The sequence below is a fragment of the Schistocerca gregaria genome, chromosome 6 (assembly GCF_023897955.1).
Source record: "Schistocerca gregaria isolate iqSchGreg1 chromosome 6, iqSchGreg1.2, whole genome shotgun sequence".
NCBI classification, from domain to species: domain Eukaryota; kingdom Metazoa; phylum Arthropoda; class Insecta; order Orthoptera; family Acrididae; genus Schistocerca; species Schistocerca gregaria.
In genome coordinates this window covers 179,569,719-179,593,552 of record NC_064925.1, presented here as the reverse complement: position 1 = coordinate 179,593,552, position 23,834 = coordinate 179,569,719, and the positions used below count along the sequence as shown (strand labels likewise).

Below are 23,834 nucleotides of genomic sequence, written 5' to 3'. Positions count from 1 at the left end.
CAGCGATGAGAGTCGCTTCTGCCTTGGTGCCAATGATGGTCGTATGCGTGTTTGGCGCCGTGCAGGTGAGCGCCACAATTAGGACTGCATACGACCGAGGCACACAGGGCCAACACCCGGCATCATGGTGTGGGGAGCGATCTCCTACACTAGCCGTACACCTCTGGTGATCGTCGAGGGGACACTGAATAGTGCACGGTACATCCAAACCGTCATTGAACCCATCGTTCTACCATTCCTAGACCGGCAAGGGAACTTGCTGTTCCAACAGACAATGCACGTCCGCATGTATCCCGTGCCACCCAACGTGCTCTAGAAGGTGTAAGTCAACTACCCTGGCCAGCAAGATCTCCGGATCTGTCCGCCATTGAGCATGTTTGGGACTGGATGAAGCTTCGTCTCACGCGGTCTGCACGTCCAGCACGAACGCTGGTCAACTGAGGCGCCAGGTGGAAATGGCATGGCAAGCCGTTCCACAGGACTACATCCAGCATCTCTACGATCGTCTCCATGGGAGAATAGCAGCCTGCATTGCTGCGAAAGGTGGATATACACTCTACTAGTGCCGACATTGTGCATGCTCTGTTGCCTGTGTCTATGTGCCTGTGCTTCTGTCAGTGTTATCATGTGATGTATCTGACCCCAGGAATGTGTCAATAAAGTTTCCCCTACCTGGGACAATGAATTCACGGTGTTCTTATTTCAATTTCCAGGAGTGTAGTAATCCCAATCCCAAAGAATGCAGGTGTTGACAGATGTGAAAATTACCGAACTATCTGTTTAATAAGTCACAGCAGCAAAATACTAACGCGAATTCTTTACAGAAGAATGGAAAAACTGGTAGAAGGCGACCTCGGGGAAGATCAGTTTGGATTCCATAGAAATGTTGGAACACTTGAGGCAATACTGACCCTACGGCTTACCTTAGATGAAAGATTAAGGAACGGCAAACCCACGTTTTTAGCATTTGTAGACTCAGAGAAAGCTTTTGGCAATGTTGTTGGAATACTCTCTTTCAAATTCTAAAGGTGGCAGGGGTAAAATAGAGGGAGCGAAAGGCTATTCACAATTTGTACAGAAACCAGATGGCAGTTATAAGAGTCGAGGGACATGAAAGGGAAGCAGTGATTGGGAAGGGAGTGAGACAGGGTTGTAGCCTCTCCCCGATGCTATTCAGTCTGTATATTGAGCAAGCAGCAAAGGAAACAAAAGAAAAGTTCGGAGTAGGTATTAAAATCCATGGAGAAGAAACAAGAACTTTGAGGTTCGCCGATGACATTTTAATTCCGTCAGAAACAGCAAAGGACTTCGAAGAGCAGTTGTACAGAACGGACAGTGTCTTGAAAGGAGGATATAAGATGAACATCAACAAAAGCAAAACAAGGATAATGGGATTTAGTCGAATTAAGTTGGGTGATGCTGAGGGAATTAGATTAGGAAATGAGACACACAAAGTAGTAGAGGGCTTTTGCTATTTGGGGAGCAAAATAACTATAGTCGAAGTAGAGAGGATATAAAATGTAGAATGGCAATGGCAAGGAAAGCGTTTCTGAAGAAAAGAAATTTGTTAACATCGAGTATTGATTTAAGTGTTAAGAAATCGTTTCTGAAAGTATTTGTATGGAGTGTAGCCATGTATGGAAGTGAAACGTGGACGATAAATGGTTTAGACAAGAAGAGAATAGAAGCTTTCGAAATGTAGTGCTACAGAAGGATGCTGAAGATTAGATGGGTAGATCACATAACTAATGAAGTATTGAATAGAATTCGGGAGAAGAGGAGTTTATGGCACGACTAGAAGAAGGGATCGGTTGGTAGGACATGTTCTGAGGCATCAAGGGATCACCAATTTAGTACTGGAGGGCAGCGTGGAGGGTAAAAATCGTAGAGGGAGACCAAGAGATGAGTACACTAAGATAATTCAGAAGGATGTAGGCTGCAGTAGGTACTGGGAGATGAAGAAGTTTGCACAGGATAGAGTAGCAAGGAGATTTGCATCAAACCAGTCTCAGGACTGAAGACCACAACAACATTTATTCATACAAATGCCAACTGCGTATTCATTTAATTGTTAAGCAGTTTTCAACTTACTTGCCCGCCGTTAGAGAATAACCAACTCCGTCAAAGGCGATAACAAGCTAATTAACAGTTTCGGAAGGTATAATAAGGTTTACGTCCATTCGATGACGAAATTCTTAGAGACAAGAGGACAAGATCGGATTAGGAAAGAATGCCAAAAGAAATCGACCGTCTCCTTTGCAGAGAAACCATTCATTATTAAGGTTTCCAGCGAAGGAACCCCTGATTCCAAAATTAAATATTTCGAAAACTAAAGATCGATAGTCAAGTGCAACAAAAGATATCTTTATTGTGAAGGCTGTAAGAACGTATACAGAAGTTAAGTAGAAGTTTGAAAATAGTTCGAAAAGCTGCATAGGGATGGCGCTGTAATCGCAATACATAGTGCCTACAAATAACGCGCCGCAGCTTTGAACGATTATTTCCACAGATGAAATGTGAAAGGAGGTTGGCTTATCCAAGGAAGAAGTTGAAATCATCTATTCCACTGAAAAACGTATTTTTCTGGTACTGCAAGGCCACAGATTAGAAAACAGTCCTATGGCAATAAGCGCAGTTCTCAAACATGGTTTAATGTTCCGAAAGAACCCGATGTGAAAAACATTCACAAGCTCTTCGCCAAATTCTAACGGACCGGCAGCGTGGCTGATGATCTAGCGGGGAATGTTGGCTCCACGCAGAATTCGTGAATAGAGTCATTGAGTTTGATTAACGCAAATTTACGGACGCGGGGGTTGATTGGCCTACATTTTCGCTAGGTCTGGTTCCTTGAGATATCTTTTTGAAAGACGCTGCCTACGGAATCATCTCGCCACGCTGGACGTGCTTGAACAATAGATCTGTGTAGCATTTGAATCCATTTGCGCTGAGACACTACAGGAAGTTATGGCAAATTTCATTGTTCGTTTGCGCTACTTCTGTACTGTGAGTGGTGAACATTTCGAAAAGATTGTGTATGTGACTGCAAAGTCTGCTTGCAGAGGACAAGCTTATTTGTGCACGGTTACACTGTACGAGTTTCACAGTCTACAGTGCCACCTGTTAGTAGTTTTTAGAATTATTTTGAAACTTTTGTACAACGTCTGTATAAAATTCTTGCAGCTTTCACTAGAAACGTCCCTTTTGTTGCACCCGTCTGTCGATGTTAGTTTTCGAGATATTTAATTTTGAAATCACGGCTTCTCCACTGGACATCCTGTGTCTAAAGCGGTTTAGCGGCAAGGCCTTAACGCGCAGCAATTCAGAAGAAGAGATTACAAACTAAAGGTATACTTAATAGCTCCCAGAGTAAAATTTACCTTCGACAGCACAATGTCAGCGACTACCCACTGAATATACTACTGGCCATTAAAATTGCTACACCAAGAAGAAAGGCAGATGATAAACGGATATTCATTGGACAAATATATCATACTAGAACTGACATGTGATTACATTTTCATGCGATTTGAGTGCATAGATCCTGAGAAATCAGTACCCAGAACATCCACCTCTGGCCGTAATAACGGCCTTGATATGCCTGGGCATTGAGTCAAACAGAGCTTGGATGGCGTGTACAGGTACAGCTGCCCATGCAGCTTCAACACGGTACTGCAGTTCATCAAGAGTAGTGACTGGCGTATTGTGACGATCCAGTTGCTCGGCCACCATTGACCAGACGTTTTCAATTGGTGAGAGATCTTTGGAATGTGCTGGCCATGGCAGCAGTCGAACATTTTCCGTATCCAGAAAGGCCCGTACAGGACTTGCAACATGCGGTGAAATGTAGGGTTCCGCAGGGATCGAATGCAGGATAGAGCCACGGGTCGTAACACATCTGAAATGTAACGTCCACTGTTCAAAGTGCCATCAATGCGAACAAGAGGTGACCGAGATGTGTAACCAATGGCACCCCATACCATCACGCCGGGTGATACGCCAGTATGGCGATGACGAATACACGCTTCCAATGTGCGTTCACCGCAATGTCGCCAAACACGGGTGTGGCCTTTATGATGATGTAAACAGAAACTGGATTCATCCGAAAAAATGGCATTTTGCCATTCGTGCACCCAGGTTCTTTGTTGAGTACACCATCGCAGGCGCTCCTGTCTGTGATGCAGCGTCAAGGGTAACCGCAGCCATGGTCTCCGAACTGATAGTCCATGGTGCTGCAAACTTCGTCGAACTGTTCGTTCAGATGGTTGTTGTCTTGCAACGTCCCCATCTGTTGACTCAGGGATCGAGACGTGGCTGCACGATCCGTTACAGCCATGCAGATAAGATGCCTGTCATCTCGACTGCTAGTGATACGAGGTCGTTGGGTCCCAGCACCCTCCTGAACCCACCGATTCCATATTCTGCTAACAGTCATTGGATCTCGACCAACGCGAGCAGCAATGTCGCGATACGATAAATCGCAATCGCGATAGGCTACAATCCGACTTTTATCAAAGTCGGAAACGTGATGGTAAGCATTTCTCCTCCTCGCACGAGGCATCACAACAACGTTTCACCAGGCAACGCTGGTCAACTGCTGTTTGTTTATGAGAAATCGGTTGGAAACATTCCTCATGTCAGCACGTTGTAGGTGTCGCCACCGGCGCCAATCTTGTGTGAAGGCTCTGAAAAGCTAATCATTTGCATATCACAGTATCTTATTCCTGTCGGTTAAATTTCGCGACTGTAGCAAGTCATCTACGTGGTGTATCAATTTTAATGGCCAGTAGTGTAAATGTAATGACAGAGGTGGGAAAAAGAGACAAGGAGAGGTACACAGCTGAGACAAATAAGAATATTAATTAAAATTCTGTTACAGCTAAATCGACATTAGTAAGTTACCTACTGTTGCAAGTCACAAGTGAATGCCGGCCGGGGTGGCCGAGCGGTTCTAGGCGCTACAGTATGGAACCGAGCGACCGCTACGGTCGCAGGTTCGAATCCTGCGTCGGGCATGGATGTGTGTGATGTCTTTAGGTTAGTTAGGTTTAAGTAGTTCTAAGTTCTATGGGACTGATGACCACAGCAGTTAAGTCCCATAGTGGTCAAAGCCGTTTTACAAGTGAATGTCAAAACAAGCAAATATATTTCTTAAAAATAGTTGTGTTTATATGTCGTACTTACATCTAGAAGTTTTGATTATCCAAAAATACATTAATATTGTCACGTCATCAGCACGATAACGTCAAAACCCAAAAACTTGGGCCGTCAATGAAGGACAGCACAGCACTGTAAGCGCGTTTATTGCCGGCACCAACGTACAGACAGAACTGTTTCCTAGACGGAGAGTTTATACCATGTCTGCATAACTGCAACAACCTACATCCAGCTGAACCTTTTTATTGTGCACAAGCTTTGAACTTCCTGTGCCATTTTTAACTGTCGGGCTTCACTTCATTACCGAACTGAATATTCTGTAATACCTCTGGATGTGTCCTATCATCGAATCCCTTCTTTTAGTCAAGTTCTACCATAAATTTCTTTTCTCTTCAATATTACCGATCCAATCCTCAGTATTTTTTAATGACACCAAAATTAGAAAGCTCTGTGGGGAAATCTCATGACAAATCGATGACATCAGCGTGCCAGAAAATCACGCCAGAACTCTACTTACTCACCTTCTTGCACATACTACTGTCGGCTTGAAATGTTCAGTGCCATTTTCATAGCCTGAAACAAAAATTAAAACAGTCATGTTCAGTAACACCATAATATACTAACGCTCAAATTGTGAATGTTTTATATTGTAATTGCAAAATATTTAAAACTTGCTGCAATGTATTCACTCAGAAATGCCACATCTATCGGTCAAACGTATACTAGCCCTGTCCTGTTCATGAGGACATCTACTGAATCTACGCTGTTCTTTTCTACTGCAGACATCAGATATTTAACACTTTTGTTTGGTCCATTCCATCCTGTAGCAGCAGGCGTCATAAGCAACTTATGAATCGGCATGAGGATGAAATCAGCAATCACAGTACTCCTTTTTCTATTCCATAAAGCTTGGAAATGTGCAAATGTTCGTCTCGATATTTTCTTAAAATGAGGATTGTCCTCTGTTTCTTGATTGTCCTACAATGAATATAGATATAAGCATGAACACGCTATGAGACTGTTGGCAGGAAACAATTCATTCATAAAGAAGAGAATTCCTGTTTATTTTTACTGCTATCATATTAAGTGTATGGGCAGAACATCGCTAATGAAGTGACAACTTATGTTGGCATTCATTCACACCCTCATCAAGAATGAGTGCTACTTGAACGTACTCCATCTCATTCAGTTAATCAAATGCCTCTCCTTCACCTTCACGAGGTTTCATGTCAAATAATCGTAAAAGATATAATAGGAAAGTTGGTTTTTGTAAAAATATAATAGAATTGTTAAGTATGAAAAGTCAAGCAAAGAAGGCAGAAAGAACTATATAAATGGCCCAGACAGTGGTTCCTTAAGCAAACAGAAGTTATCGCATAATAATTTACTTCACAAGTTAAACGACGAACCCGACGACTGGCAAAATTATTTACGAATGCATGTAGAGACAAATACCTATTTACATTCGTAGCCCTTCTAATGAGGGCAAAATACATGTATGACAAGAGTAATTCCACGAACGGTTGACAACGATTTCGCAATTCCTGGTAACAGGAAGAAGTTATTTTAGAAATCCATATATTTTCATAAATTACAGGAGTCGCTAATATTTTTACAGTGAACTGTACGGTTTACCTTTAGTTAACTGTTGTTGTTGTTGTGGTCTTCAGTCCAGAGACATTTGATGCAGCTCTCCATGCTACTCTATCCTGTGCAAGCTTCTTCATCTCCCAGTACCTACTGCAACCTACATCCTTCTGAATCTATTTAGTGTATTCATCCTTCCGTCCAGTACTAAATGCCTCAGAAAGTGTCTTACCAACCGATCCCTTCCTTTAGTCAGGCTGTATCACAATTTTTTCTTCTCCCCAAATCTATTCAGTACCTCCTCATTAGTTACGTGATCTACCCATCTAATCTTCAGAATTCAGAAAGGACTCCCTGACACTTAAATCTATACTTGATGTCAACAAATTTCTCTTCTTCAGAAAAAATTTCCTTGCCATTGCCAGTCCACGTTTCATATCCTCCCTACTTCGACCATCATCAGTTGTTTTGCTCTCCAAATATCAAAACTCATTTACTACTTTAAGTGTCTCATTTCGTAATTTAATTTGACTACATTCTATTATCCTCGTTTCGCTTTTGTTGATGTTCATGTTATACCTTCCTTTCAAGATTCTGTCCATTCCATTCAACTGCTCTTCCAAGTTCTTTACTGTCTCTGACAGAACTGCAAAGTCATCAGCAAACCTCAAAGTTTTTATTTATTTTCCCTCTCCATCTCCAAGTTTCTCTTTTGTTTCCATTACTGCCCTGTCTCACTCCCTCCTCAACCATGGCTTCCCTTTTGTGTCTCTCAACTCTTAAAACTGCCATCTGGTTTCCGTACAGTTGTAAATAGCCTTTCGTTCCCTGTATTTTGCCCCTGACACCTTTAGAATTTGAAAGACAGTATTCCAGTCAACATTGTCAAAACCTTTCTCTAAGTCTACAAATTCTATAAACGTAGGTTCGCCTTTCTGTAACCTATCTCCTATGGGAAATCATAGGATCATTATTGCCTCGTGTGTTCCTGCATTTCTCCGGAATGCAAACAGATATTCCCCAAGGTCGGCTTCTACCGGTTTTTCCATTCGTCTGTAAAGAATTTGTGTTAGTATTTGCACCCGTGACTTACTAAACTGGCAGTTCAGTAATTTTCACACCTGTCAACACCTGTTTTCTTTGAAATTGGGATTATTATATTCTTCTTGAACTCTGAGCGTATTTCGCCTGGTATATAGATGTTATTCACCAGATGGAAGAGTTTTGCATGGCTAGCTCTCCCAAGGCAATCAGTAGCTCTAATGGAATGTTGTCTACTCCCAGGGCCTTGTTTTTACTTAAGTCTTTCAGTGCTCTGTAAACTCCTCATGCGGTATCGTATCTCCATTCTCACCTTTCTCTATGTCCTCTTCCATTTCCATAATATTGCCCTCAAGTAAATCTCCCTTGTATAGACCATTTATACACTCCTTCCACCTTTTGTGTTTTCTATTATTTGCTTAGGACTGGTTTTCCATCTGAGATCTTGATATTCATACAGATGTTTCTCTGTTCTCCAAACACCACTTTAATTTTCCTGTATTCAGTATCTATCTTACCCCTTCTACATCCTACGTTTGTCCTCTAGCCATTCCTGCTTAGCCATTTTGCACTTACTTTCGATCTCATTTTTTAGATGTTTGTATTCCCTTTCGCCTGCTACATTTATTGCGTTTTATATTTTCTCCTTTCATAGATTAAATTCAATATTTCTTCTGTTACCTAAGGATTCCTACTAGCCGTCACCTTTTTAACTACTTGATCCTCTGCTGCCTTCACTATTTCATCTCTCAGAACTACCTGCTCTTCTTCTACTGTATTCCTTTCCCTTGTTCTTGTCAATCGTTTCCTAATGCTCCTTCTGAGGTCCTCTACAACCTCTGGTTCTTTCAGTTTATCTGGATCCCATCTCCTTAAATTCCTGACGTTTTGTAGCTTCTTCAGTTTCAATCTGCATTTCATAACCAATAAATCGTGGTCAGAGTCTACAAATGCTCCTGGAAATGTCTTACAGTGTAAAATCTGGTTACTGAATCTCTGTCTAGCCATTATATAGTCAATCTGAAACCTTCCAGTGTCTCCATGTCTCTTCCAGGATTACAACCTTCTCTCATACTTCTTAAATCAAGTGTTAGCTATGATGAAATTATGTTGTGTGCAAAATTCTACCAGGCGGCTTCCCCTTTCATTCCTTTCCCCTACTATTTTTCCTTCTCTTCCTTTTTCTCTGTCGAATTCCAGTCCTCTATGACTATTAAATTTTCGTATCCTTTAACTATTTGAATTTCGTTGATCTCATCAAACATTTCCTCAACCTTCTCCTCATCTGTGGAATTAGTTGACCTACAGACTCGTACTGCTATGGTGGGTATGGGCTTCATGTTTATTTTGGCTACAATAATGCATTCAATGTGCTGTTTGTAGTAACTTATGCTCATTCCTATTTTTTGCTCATTATTAAACCTACTCCTGCATTACTCCTACTTGATTTTGAATTTATATCCCTGTATTTACTTGTCCAGAAATACTGTTCCTCCTGCCACTGAACTTCATTAATTCTCACAATATCTAACTTTAACCTATCCACATCCGTTTTTCAGTTTTCTAACTTACCTGCCTGATTAAGGGATCTGACATTTCACGCTCTGATCTATAGAACGCCTGCTTAGTTCCTCCTGATGACAACGTCCTCCTGCATAAGCCCGAATGGGAGAGTATTCTACTTCCAGAATATTTTACCCAATAGAATGTCATCATAATTTAACCATACAGTAGAGCTGCATGCCCTCAGCAAAAAGTATGGCTGTAGTTTTCCCTTGCTTTCAGTCGTTCGCAGTACCAGCACGGCAAGGCAAGGCCATTTTGGTTGATGTTACAAGGAAAGATCAGTTAATCATCCAGATTGTTGCCCCTGCAACAACTGAAAAGGCTGCTGCCCCTCTTCAGGAACCACACAGCCATCTGGCATCTCAACAGACGCCCTTCTGTTGTGTAAATCTTGTTCAGAACCACATCAACATTTTTTTAATTAATTTCCCAGTTTGTCGTAGGGTCCAAAACAATTCGCGCACATCACCGATTGAGGTAAGAAAGTAGTTAATAGAGGAAACAGGGGCAGTTGGCCCTAAGAATTAACTGTAGTGTCTGCCCTAGGGCATTCTGCAGAGTCCTCTTTAAAACACTTACATTCACTAACGCTTATTTTCACACCGCAGGCACTTTTCTCCTCTCCCCCCCCCCCCTTACAATTCTTTGTATGATCCCTGAAATATGAATAATGTGAGTAGACATTAAACATCAGTCATTATCTTTAGTGGCTAAAAGAGAAGTTTTTTGAAAGTAACTTACATTTTGGACTCTTTATGGAGAAATATTGATATATTTTTATCATTTAATCAGCAAATCATTAATCATTTTACCATGAACATCTCATTCAAGAGACAACTTTTGGCCAATCAGTAATTACAACCACTGAACACACTGTTCATAAGCTAATCACTTTTTGCTAAAATTTATATAAAATCTTTCTGAAAATTGTCGACTGTTACTGTCGGTTATGCAGAGTCCTAAATTTCTGTCCAATGAAGGCGGTTCAAAAATGAGAATCATTATGCTAATCAAACAGGCACATTAGCGGCGATATCCTGTCCACTTGCTACGATTTGTCTCCACAGATCTGATTCGGGCATACATATTTCAGCAATTTACCTCCAATCTGAAGATTTCGTAAAGTTCATACTTGTGCAGACTCTGCAAGATTTCAGACTCCGTTGGCAATGCTGCATCAAGCGCGCACTACATGTCAGTTTAAGTTGGTGACACTGCGCCATACAAAACAAAACAGCATGAGTGCTAATGTTTGGCTTGGAGGAAAGGAGGAACAGCTGATGAATTCGTGTGTGTTCAAATTGTGCTGTAGTGTTGCGACAGTGGTTTTGCTTCGGTCTTAGTGTAAAAGTAAAGTGATATCTGATAAGATGGCACATGCAAGGTCCTTGCCACAAAGCAAGGAAGCGTTGCTAAAATCGTACACGACAAGACTGAGGGATGATGTTAAGTCTATGCTGGAAAATTTTGATGGTAATTAATGTCATAGTTTTCTTCGCATTATTGATGGGATTGTACTGAAATGAACTCATGATTATTTTGCTTCGATGCTTGCAGAAATAATCAGATTGTCGAAGGCGGAGAGTGATACGCAGCTGTCGAAGATGACACAGAGCGAACAAGACACATTTGAAATGCATGTTCGTGCTGCTAATATTGTGAGTTTACAGTTATTACGTCTGATACCTCAAGATATCATCACATACGCTGTAATTATATTACATTTTGTTGGTTTCATTCTAGGTTCGCGCAGGTGAATCTTTGATGAAGTTGGTGTCTGATATCAAACAGTATTTAATATTAAACGATTTTCCCTCGGTTAATGAGGCCATCACACAAAACTCGAAGCTATTCCGAACGAAGCAAGCAGAATGTGATCAGAAACTAATGAGTCTTAGAGATGACATGGCTGCTGATTTGTATGATCTGGAAGAGGAGTATTACTCGTCAATTTATAAGTGACTGGACACCATCTAGTTAGTGTGGTAATTGTACTGGACCATTCTAGATGTTCCAGAAACATTATTTTTGCACCCATTTAATTTTGAAGTACCTGTGAATTATCTGTGATGAGATGAGGTAATACTTGTATATGGATGCATGAAGTGTTTTGTGTTAATTGTGACTGATCATACAATCAGTGCTCTTAATAAAGAGTGTTTGTAAGGGCTCCAGTATTGCCACAAGTCTTGTGGCAACTTTTTGTTCAACTGCAAACCATAAAATGGGTATGACTTAGCCAAAGTGTTCTTTATTATTCGTATTTGATCAACAAATTTACTGTTGAGTGTGGAAAAGTGTTACCTTGTGTAATATATTGCCCTAAAATTTGATTAAGGGATCACCTTCATCTAGCAAACATTTTGCATTGTGCATAACATACTGCCACAGTCTACAGTTTTCTGATCGCTATCTTGGAGACATGTATTTTTTATACAAATATTAACCAAAAATGAACAACTTATGAATGATGTGTTCAGTGGTTGTAATTATCCAGTGAACAAAATTTGTTTATTGAATGGGATGTTATTGAAGTGATGATAATGCAGCTTGTATTTGCATTGCCTGCATGGTTAATAGTTTACTGTATAAATGGTAGAAATATCAATATTTCTCCTTAAAGAATCCAACATGTAAGCTACTCTTCTTTTCTTCTCACTGTGTTCCACATTGAGTTACTATGTAGCATACCATTCACAAACTTTCTTTTGTAGCAAAAAGTTTCCATCACTTTAAAAAAAATATTGATGTGTACAAAGTGTCTAACATCTACACACATTATTCATATTTCTTGGGTCCCACAGAGAATTGAAGGGGGAGGGGGGGACAAGAGGAGGAGGAAAGAATGGCTAAATAAGCATTAAAAACATCTCTGTAATTTGAATTCCCCCCCCCCCCCCCCCCAAAAAAAAACCTAACTTCACAAATCATTAGCAAATGGAAATAAGTGTAATAAACTAGTTGCATTATTTTTAATATGGTTGTACAAGTAATTGCCCACATTTCAAATGTGGGTGAAGAAAGTCTTCAATAATGTCAGGGTGTGGATTTTCCATTGAAGGTTGCAGTCTCAAAATAACAGCATCAATTTCTTGTGCTTCTTTATTTGAATGGAGGTAACTGAACCTATCAGTACCAGAGCTGGGCTTAATCCTGTAACATGATGATGATTATGTGGTGTATAACATAAAACGTATCCAAATAGAAAGAGAACAGAACACTGACAATATTCATTTTGGGTCTTATTAGTGTTAAAAATGTGGGTTGTGGTGAAACTGATCTGTAGCATAGCGAAAAGTCTAGGTTAGCTTGGGAGGCGACAGGTTCCTTCGAAGTTGCCAATTATGTGTGTCTACTGGACCATGTCAAAATTTTTAATCCATTAGTCTCCAACCATCTGTTGATGTAGCTGCCCTTTCAGTAAGAGCACACTTGTATCATTTGAAAAAGAGTAAAATTTGCATCCTCCAACAGTGTAAGTGGAAAGCAATTTCTGCATATCAAGGCAGTGGGGGGGGGAAAAGAAAGAAACCTGTGGAACACTGCTGCAAATTTTGAATACCTAATTTTGAGTGATCAATGTATGAAGATTGGAAAGTGAAAAAGCTTGAAGTGCCTAATCTCACATTTTTGTCAGGAGAATGTTCTACTCCCACCCAAACCTCTCCACGTATGTTGTTCACCGCAAAAAGTGAGAGGAAGTAGAAAATGAATACTTTATTAAGAATGTCAAAATTGCCATACCAGGAAACTGGTTGTAAGTGCCAACAAAAAAGTTTTTACAAGTTGATTATAGCAAAGGAGAAAACAACCAGCCACTGGTAATAATGCGATTTATTTACACAAATAGTACCATTACCAGTGTCATACACAGTTACATCTTCAGACACATGTTAACATTTATATTACACACAGCCATCAGAAGATGAACCTGTCAGCTCGAAACCAGTAAGAGTGCTATTTGTGTTAATAAAGATCAATATTAGGAGTCTTGGGTTGCAGTTTTCTTCTTTTCAAGAGCCAACATGTATTTTGTACAAAGCCACGATACCAGAAGCGTCAGTTTTCCACGAGAAGTAAGAAGAAAATTTGTGCTCAAAGTTAAATTAATATTGAGACACAAAGTTTTATTTGCTGTAATACAAGTACAGAAATACATCATTAGGTTTTTGAATAGTAGAACTGTAGTCTACAAAAAAATCTCATATATTTTTAAAATTTTGGATCTGGAGGGAAGAACAGCTTGGCAAAATGGCCATATTTGAAAAACTTTCTATATAGTTTGGTACCGGGATCAATCCTAGAAGCACATAACAGGGTACAGAGAACATGGTAATACTGAAAATGTGCTTTTTTACTGTTCCATAATATTTGTGCTTTTGTGTAAGGATATTGCCCACAAAATCAAAAGCCTTTGCTAAGTTACAAAATATTCCCAATGGTAATAATTCCTGACTCGTTGATTCTGGTATCTCATTTGTCAAGATAAAAATAGCCTGTCCAGCTGACAATCCTTACTGAAATCGAAGATTATTGATTTCCCTACAAAGTGTTCACAGATTATGTTGAACATTGTTTTGAAAAAATCTACTTCCTTACATTAATTATTAATTTCTTACTTAAATATTACATTTTCTTTGTTCTTCTTCTTATTATTATTCTTTCATCATCATTTTCTTTGGACCTTTGTCCCGCTTCAATGCTGGGTTGGCCATGTTACTATGGAGTTGGCAGTGTTAGTCACAGAGGGTGGCCAGATGCCCTTCCTGTCGCCACCTTGAGCCCCCCGGGACAGAATTAGTGGACCCCATCTGTCTGCGTCTAATGTAAGCCATGAAAGAGTACGAACATTTCCAAATGTCTGAGAGTTGTGTAGCTGAGGCGGAACGTGGGGACCAGTCCGGTATTCACCTAGCAGGATGTGGAAAACCACCTAGAAACCATATCCAGGCTGGCCGAGATACAGGCCCTCGTTGTTAATCTGCCGGACGGATTCGATCCGGAGCCAGTGCGCATACTCGAGTCCAGGAAGCAGTGCTTGAGTGCTCTCGGCTACCCTGGTGGGTTATTATTATTATTATTATTATTATTATTATTATTATTATTATTATTGTTAATGCCAAGTATGGTGTACGGTATGGTGTTGAGTCTGTATTTCACAATTACTTATTGGATTCCTCCTCTTCGTTTTTCTGCGTGTTATCTAATGTTAACTGTTAGTGTATTGTATTTTTGGTGGCAGAGTTTGGCAATCAGCCCAGCATTTGCTTAAAAAAGTGTGGGAAACTACTTTAAAACAACATTGGCTTTGTACCATGCTGACTGTCATCATGGTTTCAATCCGTGTCTGGCTCACCTCACTGTTTCACGAGTACTGTGCTGCTCTTTAAGCCGTACAAGCAGATAACCCTTGTAGTTTTGTAATTTTAAAAAAAATGACAAGCACTCTGGTATTAAATGATGGCAGTTGAGCATTATGATCTGAGAGACCATTAACTAAAGAATTTACACTATGACCTGCACTGTTGATGTGTTCTCAATACCAATACTGCTGATTGCCATAACTTGTTGGAAATTTTATAATGAGTGTTAGATAGTAGCAAGGGACCCGAGTTTATCTCTGACTTAGGTATGGTCTAAAATTAGGTTAAAATTATCCAGTGAGTATTACCTCATTCAGTTTGGAAGTTAAAAAAGTAAAATGACACATCTAGTTCTTTCAAGAATAATTCAAAATCTCCAGCTGTATACTTACTTTTCATGTCAATGGTCTTTCCTCAGTGGTAATAGCATTTGCCATCCGATCAGCAAAGTTCAGCGTTGTTAGGCGTGGCTGACACATGGATGGTCTGCTGAGTGCTGTGCAGACCACATACCCCTCCATATCATTATCCACATTCACTGATGCCTATTGACTGAGGATGAAACAGCAGTTGGTTGGTACTGTTAAGTATTCCAAAGTTTGTTCAGATGGGATTTAGTTTAGTTTTTATGTTACCTTGTCATGAATTTCTACTTCATATTTTCATTCATTCTTAATGTAAATGACAGTTTCATTATCTATTCTTTATCTGCAGTTACTAGATGAAAAGTTTTGTCCAGACATATTCTGATTTCTGTTTCATTGGGTATTAAATCATATGTTGATTGATTTCTTTGTTGAACCTTTATTATTTTGGTGCTATTAGTTTTCCCTTCTTTTCAGTTTTCAGGCTCAAAGTTTCAGTTATATCTGCATCTTTTAACACTGATGGTCTGAACACTTGAGTTTTCCCAAAAGATGCTGCCCTCGCACTATTGACTATGTGGATCCTCCTCAAAGATTCTTTTACCAGCTCAGCCAATGTCCCTTTCATGTTGAGCTGTAGGCTACAACTCATTAACTCCACCAGAAGTAATTAATGTCACTCAATACTGACCCAATTCAGAGTTGTTAAGCACGGACATATGATATTGCCTGCAAACAAGAACAAACTTAACTTTTGTGGGGTTCATTGTTGAAGCCATCTTTACCAGATAACTGTTTCCTGTTGGCTGCTTTGGAGATGTGTTTGTGGAAGGGAAATTACTTCATAATAAATAATTTTAAAAAGGAATATAAGTCTGTGGTGAATCGTCAGTAGTGCTTTGTCAGTGTCCAACTTTTCAGAGCATCAAAACTGTATGTATAGTAATGTGAAGAGATTTCCATATAAAATTGGCAAATAATAAATAAGTAATCCACAACATTTGCACATTTTGGAGTAACAGAAAACAAAAGTTGAAAGAAATACTAGTAGGAATCTGTTGAGAATATCTGAATCCAAAAAACTGAAAATGATTTAAAATTATGTGAAAAGCAAAGGCAGTGTACAGATGCACAAGAAACGAGTCAGATCTACTGAGAGGAAAATTATGAAAACACTCCATTAAAACAAGAGAGAAAGGAAAAGCTGTCAGAACTCTATGTACATGTAAGCAAACATTGGGTTTTACAAGTAAGTAATTATTGTTTACTTATATACAAATGATACAATATCAATATTCAATAAATTGAGAAAACAGTAACAGAAAAAATCATCACACTTTCAGAGCAATACTTATGATATTAGTAAGCAGGAACTTCAGTGAAATTAATTGCTGGCAATACAACAGACTTACACATTGATTATCAAAGATAATTTTTAGACTGACCATAGAACATTTTGTTTTGGGTGTACATGAAAATCCATGTAGTATTGACATCAAAAAACACCCCTTCCAACTCCACACACCATCTTCAGAATGTGATGTGGTCTTCAGTCCAGTGACAGGTTTGATGCAGTTCTCCACGACGCTCTAATCTACACAAGTCTCTTCATCACTGAATAACAACCGCAACCTATATTCATTAGAACCTGCTTACTGCATTCATCTGTTTGTCTTACTCTACAATTTTTGCCCCCCCCCCCCCCTTCTCACCAATATTAAATTTATGATTTCCTGGTGGTTCAGAATACGACATATCAATTTATCCCTGCATTTACTCAAGTTGTGCTACAAATTTATTTTATCTCAAATTATATCCAGTATCTCATCATTAGCTGTGACTGTACAATCTTCAGCATTCTTCTGTAGAACTATGTTTCAAAAGCGTTTAGCCTCTTCTTGTACAAACTGTCTATTGACCAGATTTTACTTCCATACAAGGCAGTACTCCAAATACCTTCAGAAAGGACTCTGTAAAACATAAATTTATATTCAATGTTTACATTTCTGTTCTTTGGAAGTGCTTTTCTTGCCATTGGCAGTCTGCATTTTATGTCCTCTCTACTTTGGCCAACATCAGTTATTTTCCTGCCAAAATAATAAAACTCATCGACTACGTTTAGTGTCTCATCTTCCAATCTAATTCCCTCGGCATCACTTGACTTAATTTGTTGATGTTCATCTTATTTCCTCTATGCAAGACACTTCCATTCACTGCTCTTCCAAGCCCTTTGCCACCTTTGACAGAATTACAGTGTCTTTGGCAAACCTAATTACCTTTTCAAATTTTTCTTTGGTTTCTTTTATTAGTTGCTCAACATACAGATTGAAATAAGCATACCCGGTGTACATAAGCAAGTTATGACTTAAAAAACCACCAGGTCCATGGAATCTCAGGTTAATCCTACAAAGAGTATTCTACTTCCATCTGTTGTCTACACTAAAGTTTTTTATGAAGATTTGAGAGGAGTGAAGATTACAATGAACATTCTAGTTTACTTAGCTTGTCATGTTGAGATGGCTCCAGTTCTTCTTGTCCAGGGGTCTTGCGGTTGGTTTGAACTAAATAAATCTGAAGATTGTTGTTGCGGCATTTTTTTTGTTGCTTAAATATATTTTCTCAGATTTTATTGTATCATACAGTATTTTGATTTTTCACATTAGCAAAGCCGAACTTACATTGTTCACACAAAAATACAAAAATTACGTCCAATCACATCACAGGCATGTTTATGACCCCTTCACTCTGTGGAAAGAACAGTATTCCAAAAGGTTTACAATTTTTATTAACAAATTCATAAATGAATCCACAAATAAACATACTAAACAGTACAAGATTGCAAAATTAATAATAGAAATTTTAAGTGTGCAAATATTTCATAATTTCAATTTTTTTGTTTTTAAATTTAACTGTACATTCAGAATTAGTATTTATCGATTATAACATTGAAACTAAAATATTCCTTTTTATAAATTTCAGCCTGAAATATAGCATACTGTGTGTAAAATTATTTGAAAGTTTTCAGAAAAGCAACTGAGATAATACTGACCTGTCCAAAATTTGAAAATACTGGTGTCTGAGGAAAAGTAATGCTAGAGGAGGATGCCCCATTATAAAAGGAAATAGGGCACTTTGAGGAAATTTCATGTTTCTGCATTCAAAAGGGTTTAGATGGCATTGCTGGCACTTCAAAACCTGTCGAGTGGCTGCGAAATGAGACACAGCTAGTTGGAGCCTTTAGTGACCCACAAGTAATGAATCTCCAGAAAGCTAAATGACTCAAGGTATATGCAGGCAAAAATGAGTTACACATTACTATGAAGTACAGCAGATCTGGTAGATATTCCCAAAGAGAGATGAAAGCTGAGCAAGCATAAGAACATTGGCATTCAAAATGTAATGAAATGGGTGGATGGCAATCTGGTGGTAAATCAGACTCCTTTGTCCTTACTTTTAATAACACTAAACTTACAGAGCATTTCAAGACAGGTTTCCTTCATTTAAATGTTTGGGATTATTTTCCAAGCTGATGTATTGGTTTCAATGCCAATGCTATGGACATGCTACTCTAGGAAGTAAGGGAGAAGTCACTTTCGCTCTGGGGATCACTCTGTCTGAAATATGGACTCCAGTGTCTTCCTTGAAGAAGGGAAGATACAGGAGCAGGAGCCGAAAACATCAAAGCATACCCTTTATGCTGAGGCCAAGATAACCTATAAAGCCATGCAGCCTCCTGTATTCACTACTTCTTTATCTACAGCTCTTAAAAAGGCTATTCCAAAGGGTGATGCAACTACACAAAACAGAGGTTGTGTGTGTCAGCACTAATACCTGTGTTTGTCAGGTAAAGGTGCTAATCTTCCAGAGCCCTTAGCTTCTCCCAGAACACCAGGACTTAGGAAAAAGCCACACTTCCTGACATTGGGGTCTTCCAGCACCTCAAATGAAAGGCTCCAGAAACAGTACTGCTGCGGTGACTACTATGACACCTTCTTTGACAAAAAAAGCAAATGGAAAGTATCAATCACAAAAGAAAACAAATCCTAAACCACCAGACCATATAGACAATATTCTGACTGACAGTACTCACAATTTGTCTTCAGAGCCAACGGAATATGAAGTTTCCCTGGGACCACCATCACACCCCAAGACTGAGACTCCACACATTGCAAAATTCCCCCCTGATAACTGGCTCCCATACTACAGTGGAGTATCAAAGGGTTCATGATGTATGCTGAGAAACTGAAACTTATAATTCCTAGTACACAAATGCATGTGCTACTGTTTACAAGAAACACATGTTAAAGCCACTGATGACTGTGTTCTGGGGCTATACCTTCTTTCGCAAAGCTGACCTGACTGGGAAAAGGACCAAGGTAGGGGTCACTGTGTTTGACAATAACACGCACCATTCCACTGATCTATTCCTAGTTACTGACCTGCAAGCAGTTGCCACGTGAAGTTCATGTGGGTCAATGGATTACAATCTACTCTCTGTATTTACCACTAAAGGTAGCACTAGATTCTGAGGCTCTCAGAGCACTTTTAGAACTCCTCTGCCCATTTCTCATACTGGGAGATTTCACAGTCCATAATGTATTATGGGGGGCTTTCACTTTGCTTGTCCCCCCAAGGGTCACATTTTATGGTGTCCTTCACATCCTCCACTCAGGTAATTATCATTTCAACAGTGATATTGGGTCATTCTCAGCCATTGACCTCTCTTTATGCTCCCTGGCTCATGCAGATTCAGCTGAGAGGGGAGTTGCTGATGGGCTTCATTTCAGTGACCGCCTCCCTCTCAGGATTCACCTACTGCATGGAGTACTGTCTGAAAGGGTGCCACCAATATGGATGATCAGCAGAGATAACTGGATGCTGCTCAACCAGATGGCTGTGTTTGAAGGTAGGCAGTATCCAGGAATGGCTGGATCACATCTCACAAGTGATCCTCCAAGTCACTAACTTATCCATCCTGAAGTCCCCAGGTCATCCTAGGAGGCAGCCTGTACCTTGGCAGAACAATGCATGCTGCTCAGCAATGTGGATTGAGTGTGCGGCTCTGCGATGTTTTAAATGGCACCCAGTGGTAGAAAATGGTGCAGTTTTCTGATTGGCAATAACCAAGGCTTGGCGCATACTCAAGGAGAGCAAACATGGATGATGGTAAAATTTCCTGGACTCTCTAAACCATTCCACTTGTTCTATGACAGTATCGCAAGCTAATAGGATTTCTAGTAAATGTAGTGGGTTACCTATAGCAGAGGTGCTGAAAATAGTATCTACAAACAGCACCCACAGACAGTGCACAGATGATGTCAGAGCAGAATTTTGCGATGACTATGCTGCTGCGAGCCTGGATTCAGTGTTCCGTCAGGGTTATTTTGGACATAAGGTTCAATAATTTGGAGTCCTACAACTGCTCCTTCTCCATATGGGAGATAGATTCATCACTGTCTGAGGCTCATGATACTGAACCAAGTCATGACCAAATCCAATACATCCTGCCGCAGAACTTGAAAATGGTGTCCAAGGAAATCATCTTACAATGTTTTAATTTGATATGCCAGACAGGCTAATTTCTCAACTTGTGCAGGGAGGCAATTTTGATATCTCTTCAAAAGCCTGAAAAGGACAAAATTTGCCCTAGTAGCTATTCAAATGTCACCTTAACAAGGTGTGTAGGGAAGTCTTTGGAGTGAATGGTTAACTGTCATCTGTTGTGGATGTTAGAGACCAGGTAGCTTCTTAGCCACTGTTATTGTGGATGCAGGAGATATTGATCCATAGCAGGCAACCACATCCTGCCACATGTGGCTATCCAGCGGTCTTTCTTAATGTAAACAGCATTGTACAGTTATTTTCTTTGACATCACTTAGACACATGACACTACTTGAAGACACATTATTCTAGGGCACCTCCACCAGTGGGGATTCCATGGCAATCTTCCCATCTTCATTCCGTCCTTATCCAACAAGGAAACCCTTGAATGAAACATCACAAAAGGCCAGTGATGTTTATGGCATTCAATGCCCCACATATTGTCTATCATGCAACCACAATACTGGCCGCTAATGACAGCAGGTGACGGGACTGGAGGTATCCAATGGTGAGCAAACATTAGATTATATATGCAACAACAGTTGCCAAAGTTCACATTTTGCCAGAAATGAACCCAAGGAATTTCAAAGACTGGGAAAGAAGTGGCAGCCAAAATATTAGTGTTTCTGCAAGATGAGTCAGTGGAATGTGTAGTGTCACATACGCTCGACCGTGTGGACACTGTATATGAGGAGTACAATGATGACGATACACACTCAACAAGTTAAAGTGATATTGCAACAGGTGTCAATAGCCATGTAGTTCTTCATCCTAGCTGGACAGGGAACCACAAATCCCGTTTCCAGTAAAACATAGTAAAGGACATTTGTTGTCTAATGAGCAGATGTTAAAGATAATTACGTACATAGAAGATTATCCGCAACCAACATAGTTGCTTTTTTACTATGTACAAATTGCGAATAAATCCACAGAAGTATGACTGTGTAGTGCATAACAAAAACTGTGGACATTCAAGGGAGGACAAGGCACATTTCTTACAAAAGCAGATGTTTGTGCACTGCAAGGGTACTTGAAACAAATTTACAGGATCTGACTTACTAAGACATGCACATCAAATTGCGCATGAGATGCATTACATTTATTTCAAGGGAAGCAGTTGATGGCTGCATAACTTTAAACAGTGCCAAAGAACTGGTAGACATAAGATAACAAAATTTCAAACAGAACATCAAACTATGGGATCAGTCCGGAAATTTGTAGTTGAGAGTAGCAAACTTATCCCACTATTCAGTAAGGAATTTGTTGACTTTGTTTCCAACTTTGACCTTCTGGGATTTGAAGAAGAAATGCATATGAAAGAAACCCTAGAGATAAGAGATACCAAGAGTTGTATCAAGATCAGCTAACATCAATGCCTTAATGCATTCATATACAATTATGCTGACTGTTAATCTGGATGGTAGATTGCCCGGAAAGTTATTTGTTGTGCTGCGAGAAGTTGAAGGTGGTCTGCCCCCTTCAGTTCCTTCTCATGTGTGTGGTTTTGCAAGGGCAATAAGGAATTTTTACATCACAGCAAACAAGAATGAGAAAATGGATGTAAGAAAACTGCAATTGTTGTATGACTACTGCTTTTGGCCAATAACTGGTCAAAATAAATCTGTTTTGCATGATTCCTGTTCTGTGTATAAAAATCAAACTCCTTTAGAGCAAACAATCTATCCTGAAAAGAGTGTGACATTGCAATATATACCAGCTGGAACCAGTTCACAAATTCAGCTTCCAGAGGCTTGTTTTTTCCATGCCAATAAAACTTATTATCACAATATCTGCAGCTACATCTTAAATGACAGCAAGTTTCATGATATGCTCCACGAACATTTGGTTGTGTGCCATCACATTTGATCAGTTCTCATCACCCTGTTACACCAATATGATTCTATATGCAGTCTTTAAAAGTTGAACGTCCTGCACGATTTGTAACTCCCAAGGAGTTCGTCTTCGATCTCGGTGGTGTGAACATATGTGCAACCTCTCCTGTACTGCACTAAATCTATAATTACTCTGGGCCTCTGCAGCAATCTATTACATTTTCTGACTTCTTTAAATGAGCTCGACAACTACATTGTAGCTGTATTCACAGATAGGTCTAAAAAGAGGGATTCCATTGGATGCTCTGTTGTTTTCCCTGGTTGTGTCATCAAGAATCAGTTCCCTCAAGACTTTACTGTCTTCGATACTAAAATTATACACAATCTTGAACACATTGGATCAGAAGTGATGTGCTGTACCTGCTAAATTCTTCATCTGCTCTGACACCCAAGTGACCGTCACCCTTTAAAACATTTGCACCCAGCATATACAATAATCCAGGATATCCAGGAGGCTGTTTCCACTCACAAAGGCTGGGGAAGATGGTGTGTTTGTGATAGTTGGCAAATCAGAAGGGTATAAAGTGCATGCTATCATCTCATTGTTTGGGTACAGAGTTATGCTTTGATGGTAAGGTGAGTGACTGGAGGTGACAGAGAACAAGCTGTGTCTGGTGAAGTCCAAAACTCAGCTATGATATCCTTCCAGCCACACAGATGGGATGGGGCACAACCTCCTCACACATGTCTTCTTTCTCTGATGAGAAGACCGTGCAATTTGTGGTTCTTGTGGCATGCAGATCATGGTGCCTCACAATTTAGTAGACTGTATTTTGTGTACTGATTGCAACATAGCAGCTCATTTGTCAAATGATTTGCCCTCTATTTTAAAAGACAATGGCATGAATGTGGTACAACTTACTAAGTTTTGTGCAATGTCAAAGTTGTTCCTTAAAATTGTAGGGTAACAATTTTAATGTGTTTCAGGGTGGCTAGCTAATCTGTGTTTCTTATAATGGATGAGCCAGCCATATACTCCTCTGTTCTATTTTAGTTTTCCTCTTATTTTGTTTGTATTTAAATTGACAGGTTTAAAATGTCTCCAAATGTTAATGCAATATTGCAAGGTGTGAGCTAGTCAGCAGCTGGTTTCTTTGGAAATGCAATAATTACGTTCTTGTTGCCCACCAAGTCAAATAGTTTTGTCGTGGCTGGCTTTCTCAGGGATATCATCAATTCTGAGGGAGTACTGTCTACTCCAGGGACCTTGTTTCGCTTAGGTCTTTCAGTGCTCTGTCAAATTCTTCCCATAGTGTCATGTCTC

The 23,834-nt window shown here is 39.7% G+C and overlaps 1 protein-coding gene across 1 annotated transcript; it reads left to right on the top strand.

Moving 5' to 3' along the window:
• Positions 1–10,585: 10,585 nt before the first annotated feature.
• LOC126278689 (mediator of RNA polymerase II transcription subunit 22-like) lies at positions 10,586–11,586 on the top strand. Its single transcript, XM_049978949.1, has 3 exons — positions 10,586–10,821; positions 10,906–11,006; positions 11,092–11,586. The coding sequence occupies exons 1-3, from the start codon at positions 10,719–10,721 to the stop codon at positions 11,308–11,310; spliced, it is 423 nt and encodes a 140-aa protein (XP_049834906.1). The 5' UTR covers positions 10,586–10,718; the 3' UTR covers positions 11,311–11,586.
• Positions 11,587–23,834: the final 12,248 nt, after the last annotated feature.

What these genes read in the sequence shown, in the direction of transcription:
- LOC126278689 (XM_049978949.1), top strand. Translation starts at nt 10,719, where the DNA reads ATGGCACATGCAAGGTCCTTGCCACAAAGCAAGGAAGCGTTGCTAAAA. An exon ending in TATGCTGGAAAATTTTGATG is followed by an intron (nt 10,822 to 10,905) that starts GTAATTAATGTC and finishes CGATGCTTGCAG; the next exon opens with AAATAATCAGATTGTCGAAG. An exon ending in ATGTTCGTGCTGCTAATATT is followed by an intron (nt 11,007 to 11,091) that starts GTGAGTTTACAG and finishes GTTTCATTCTAG; the next exon opens with GTTCGCGCAGGTGAATCTTT.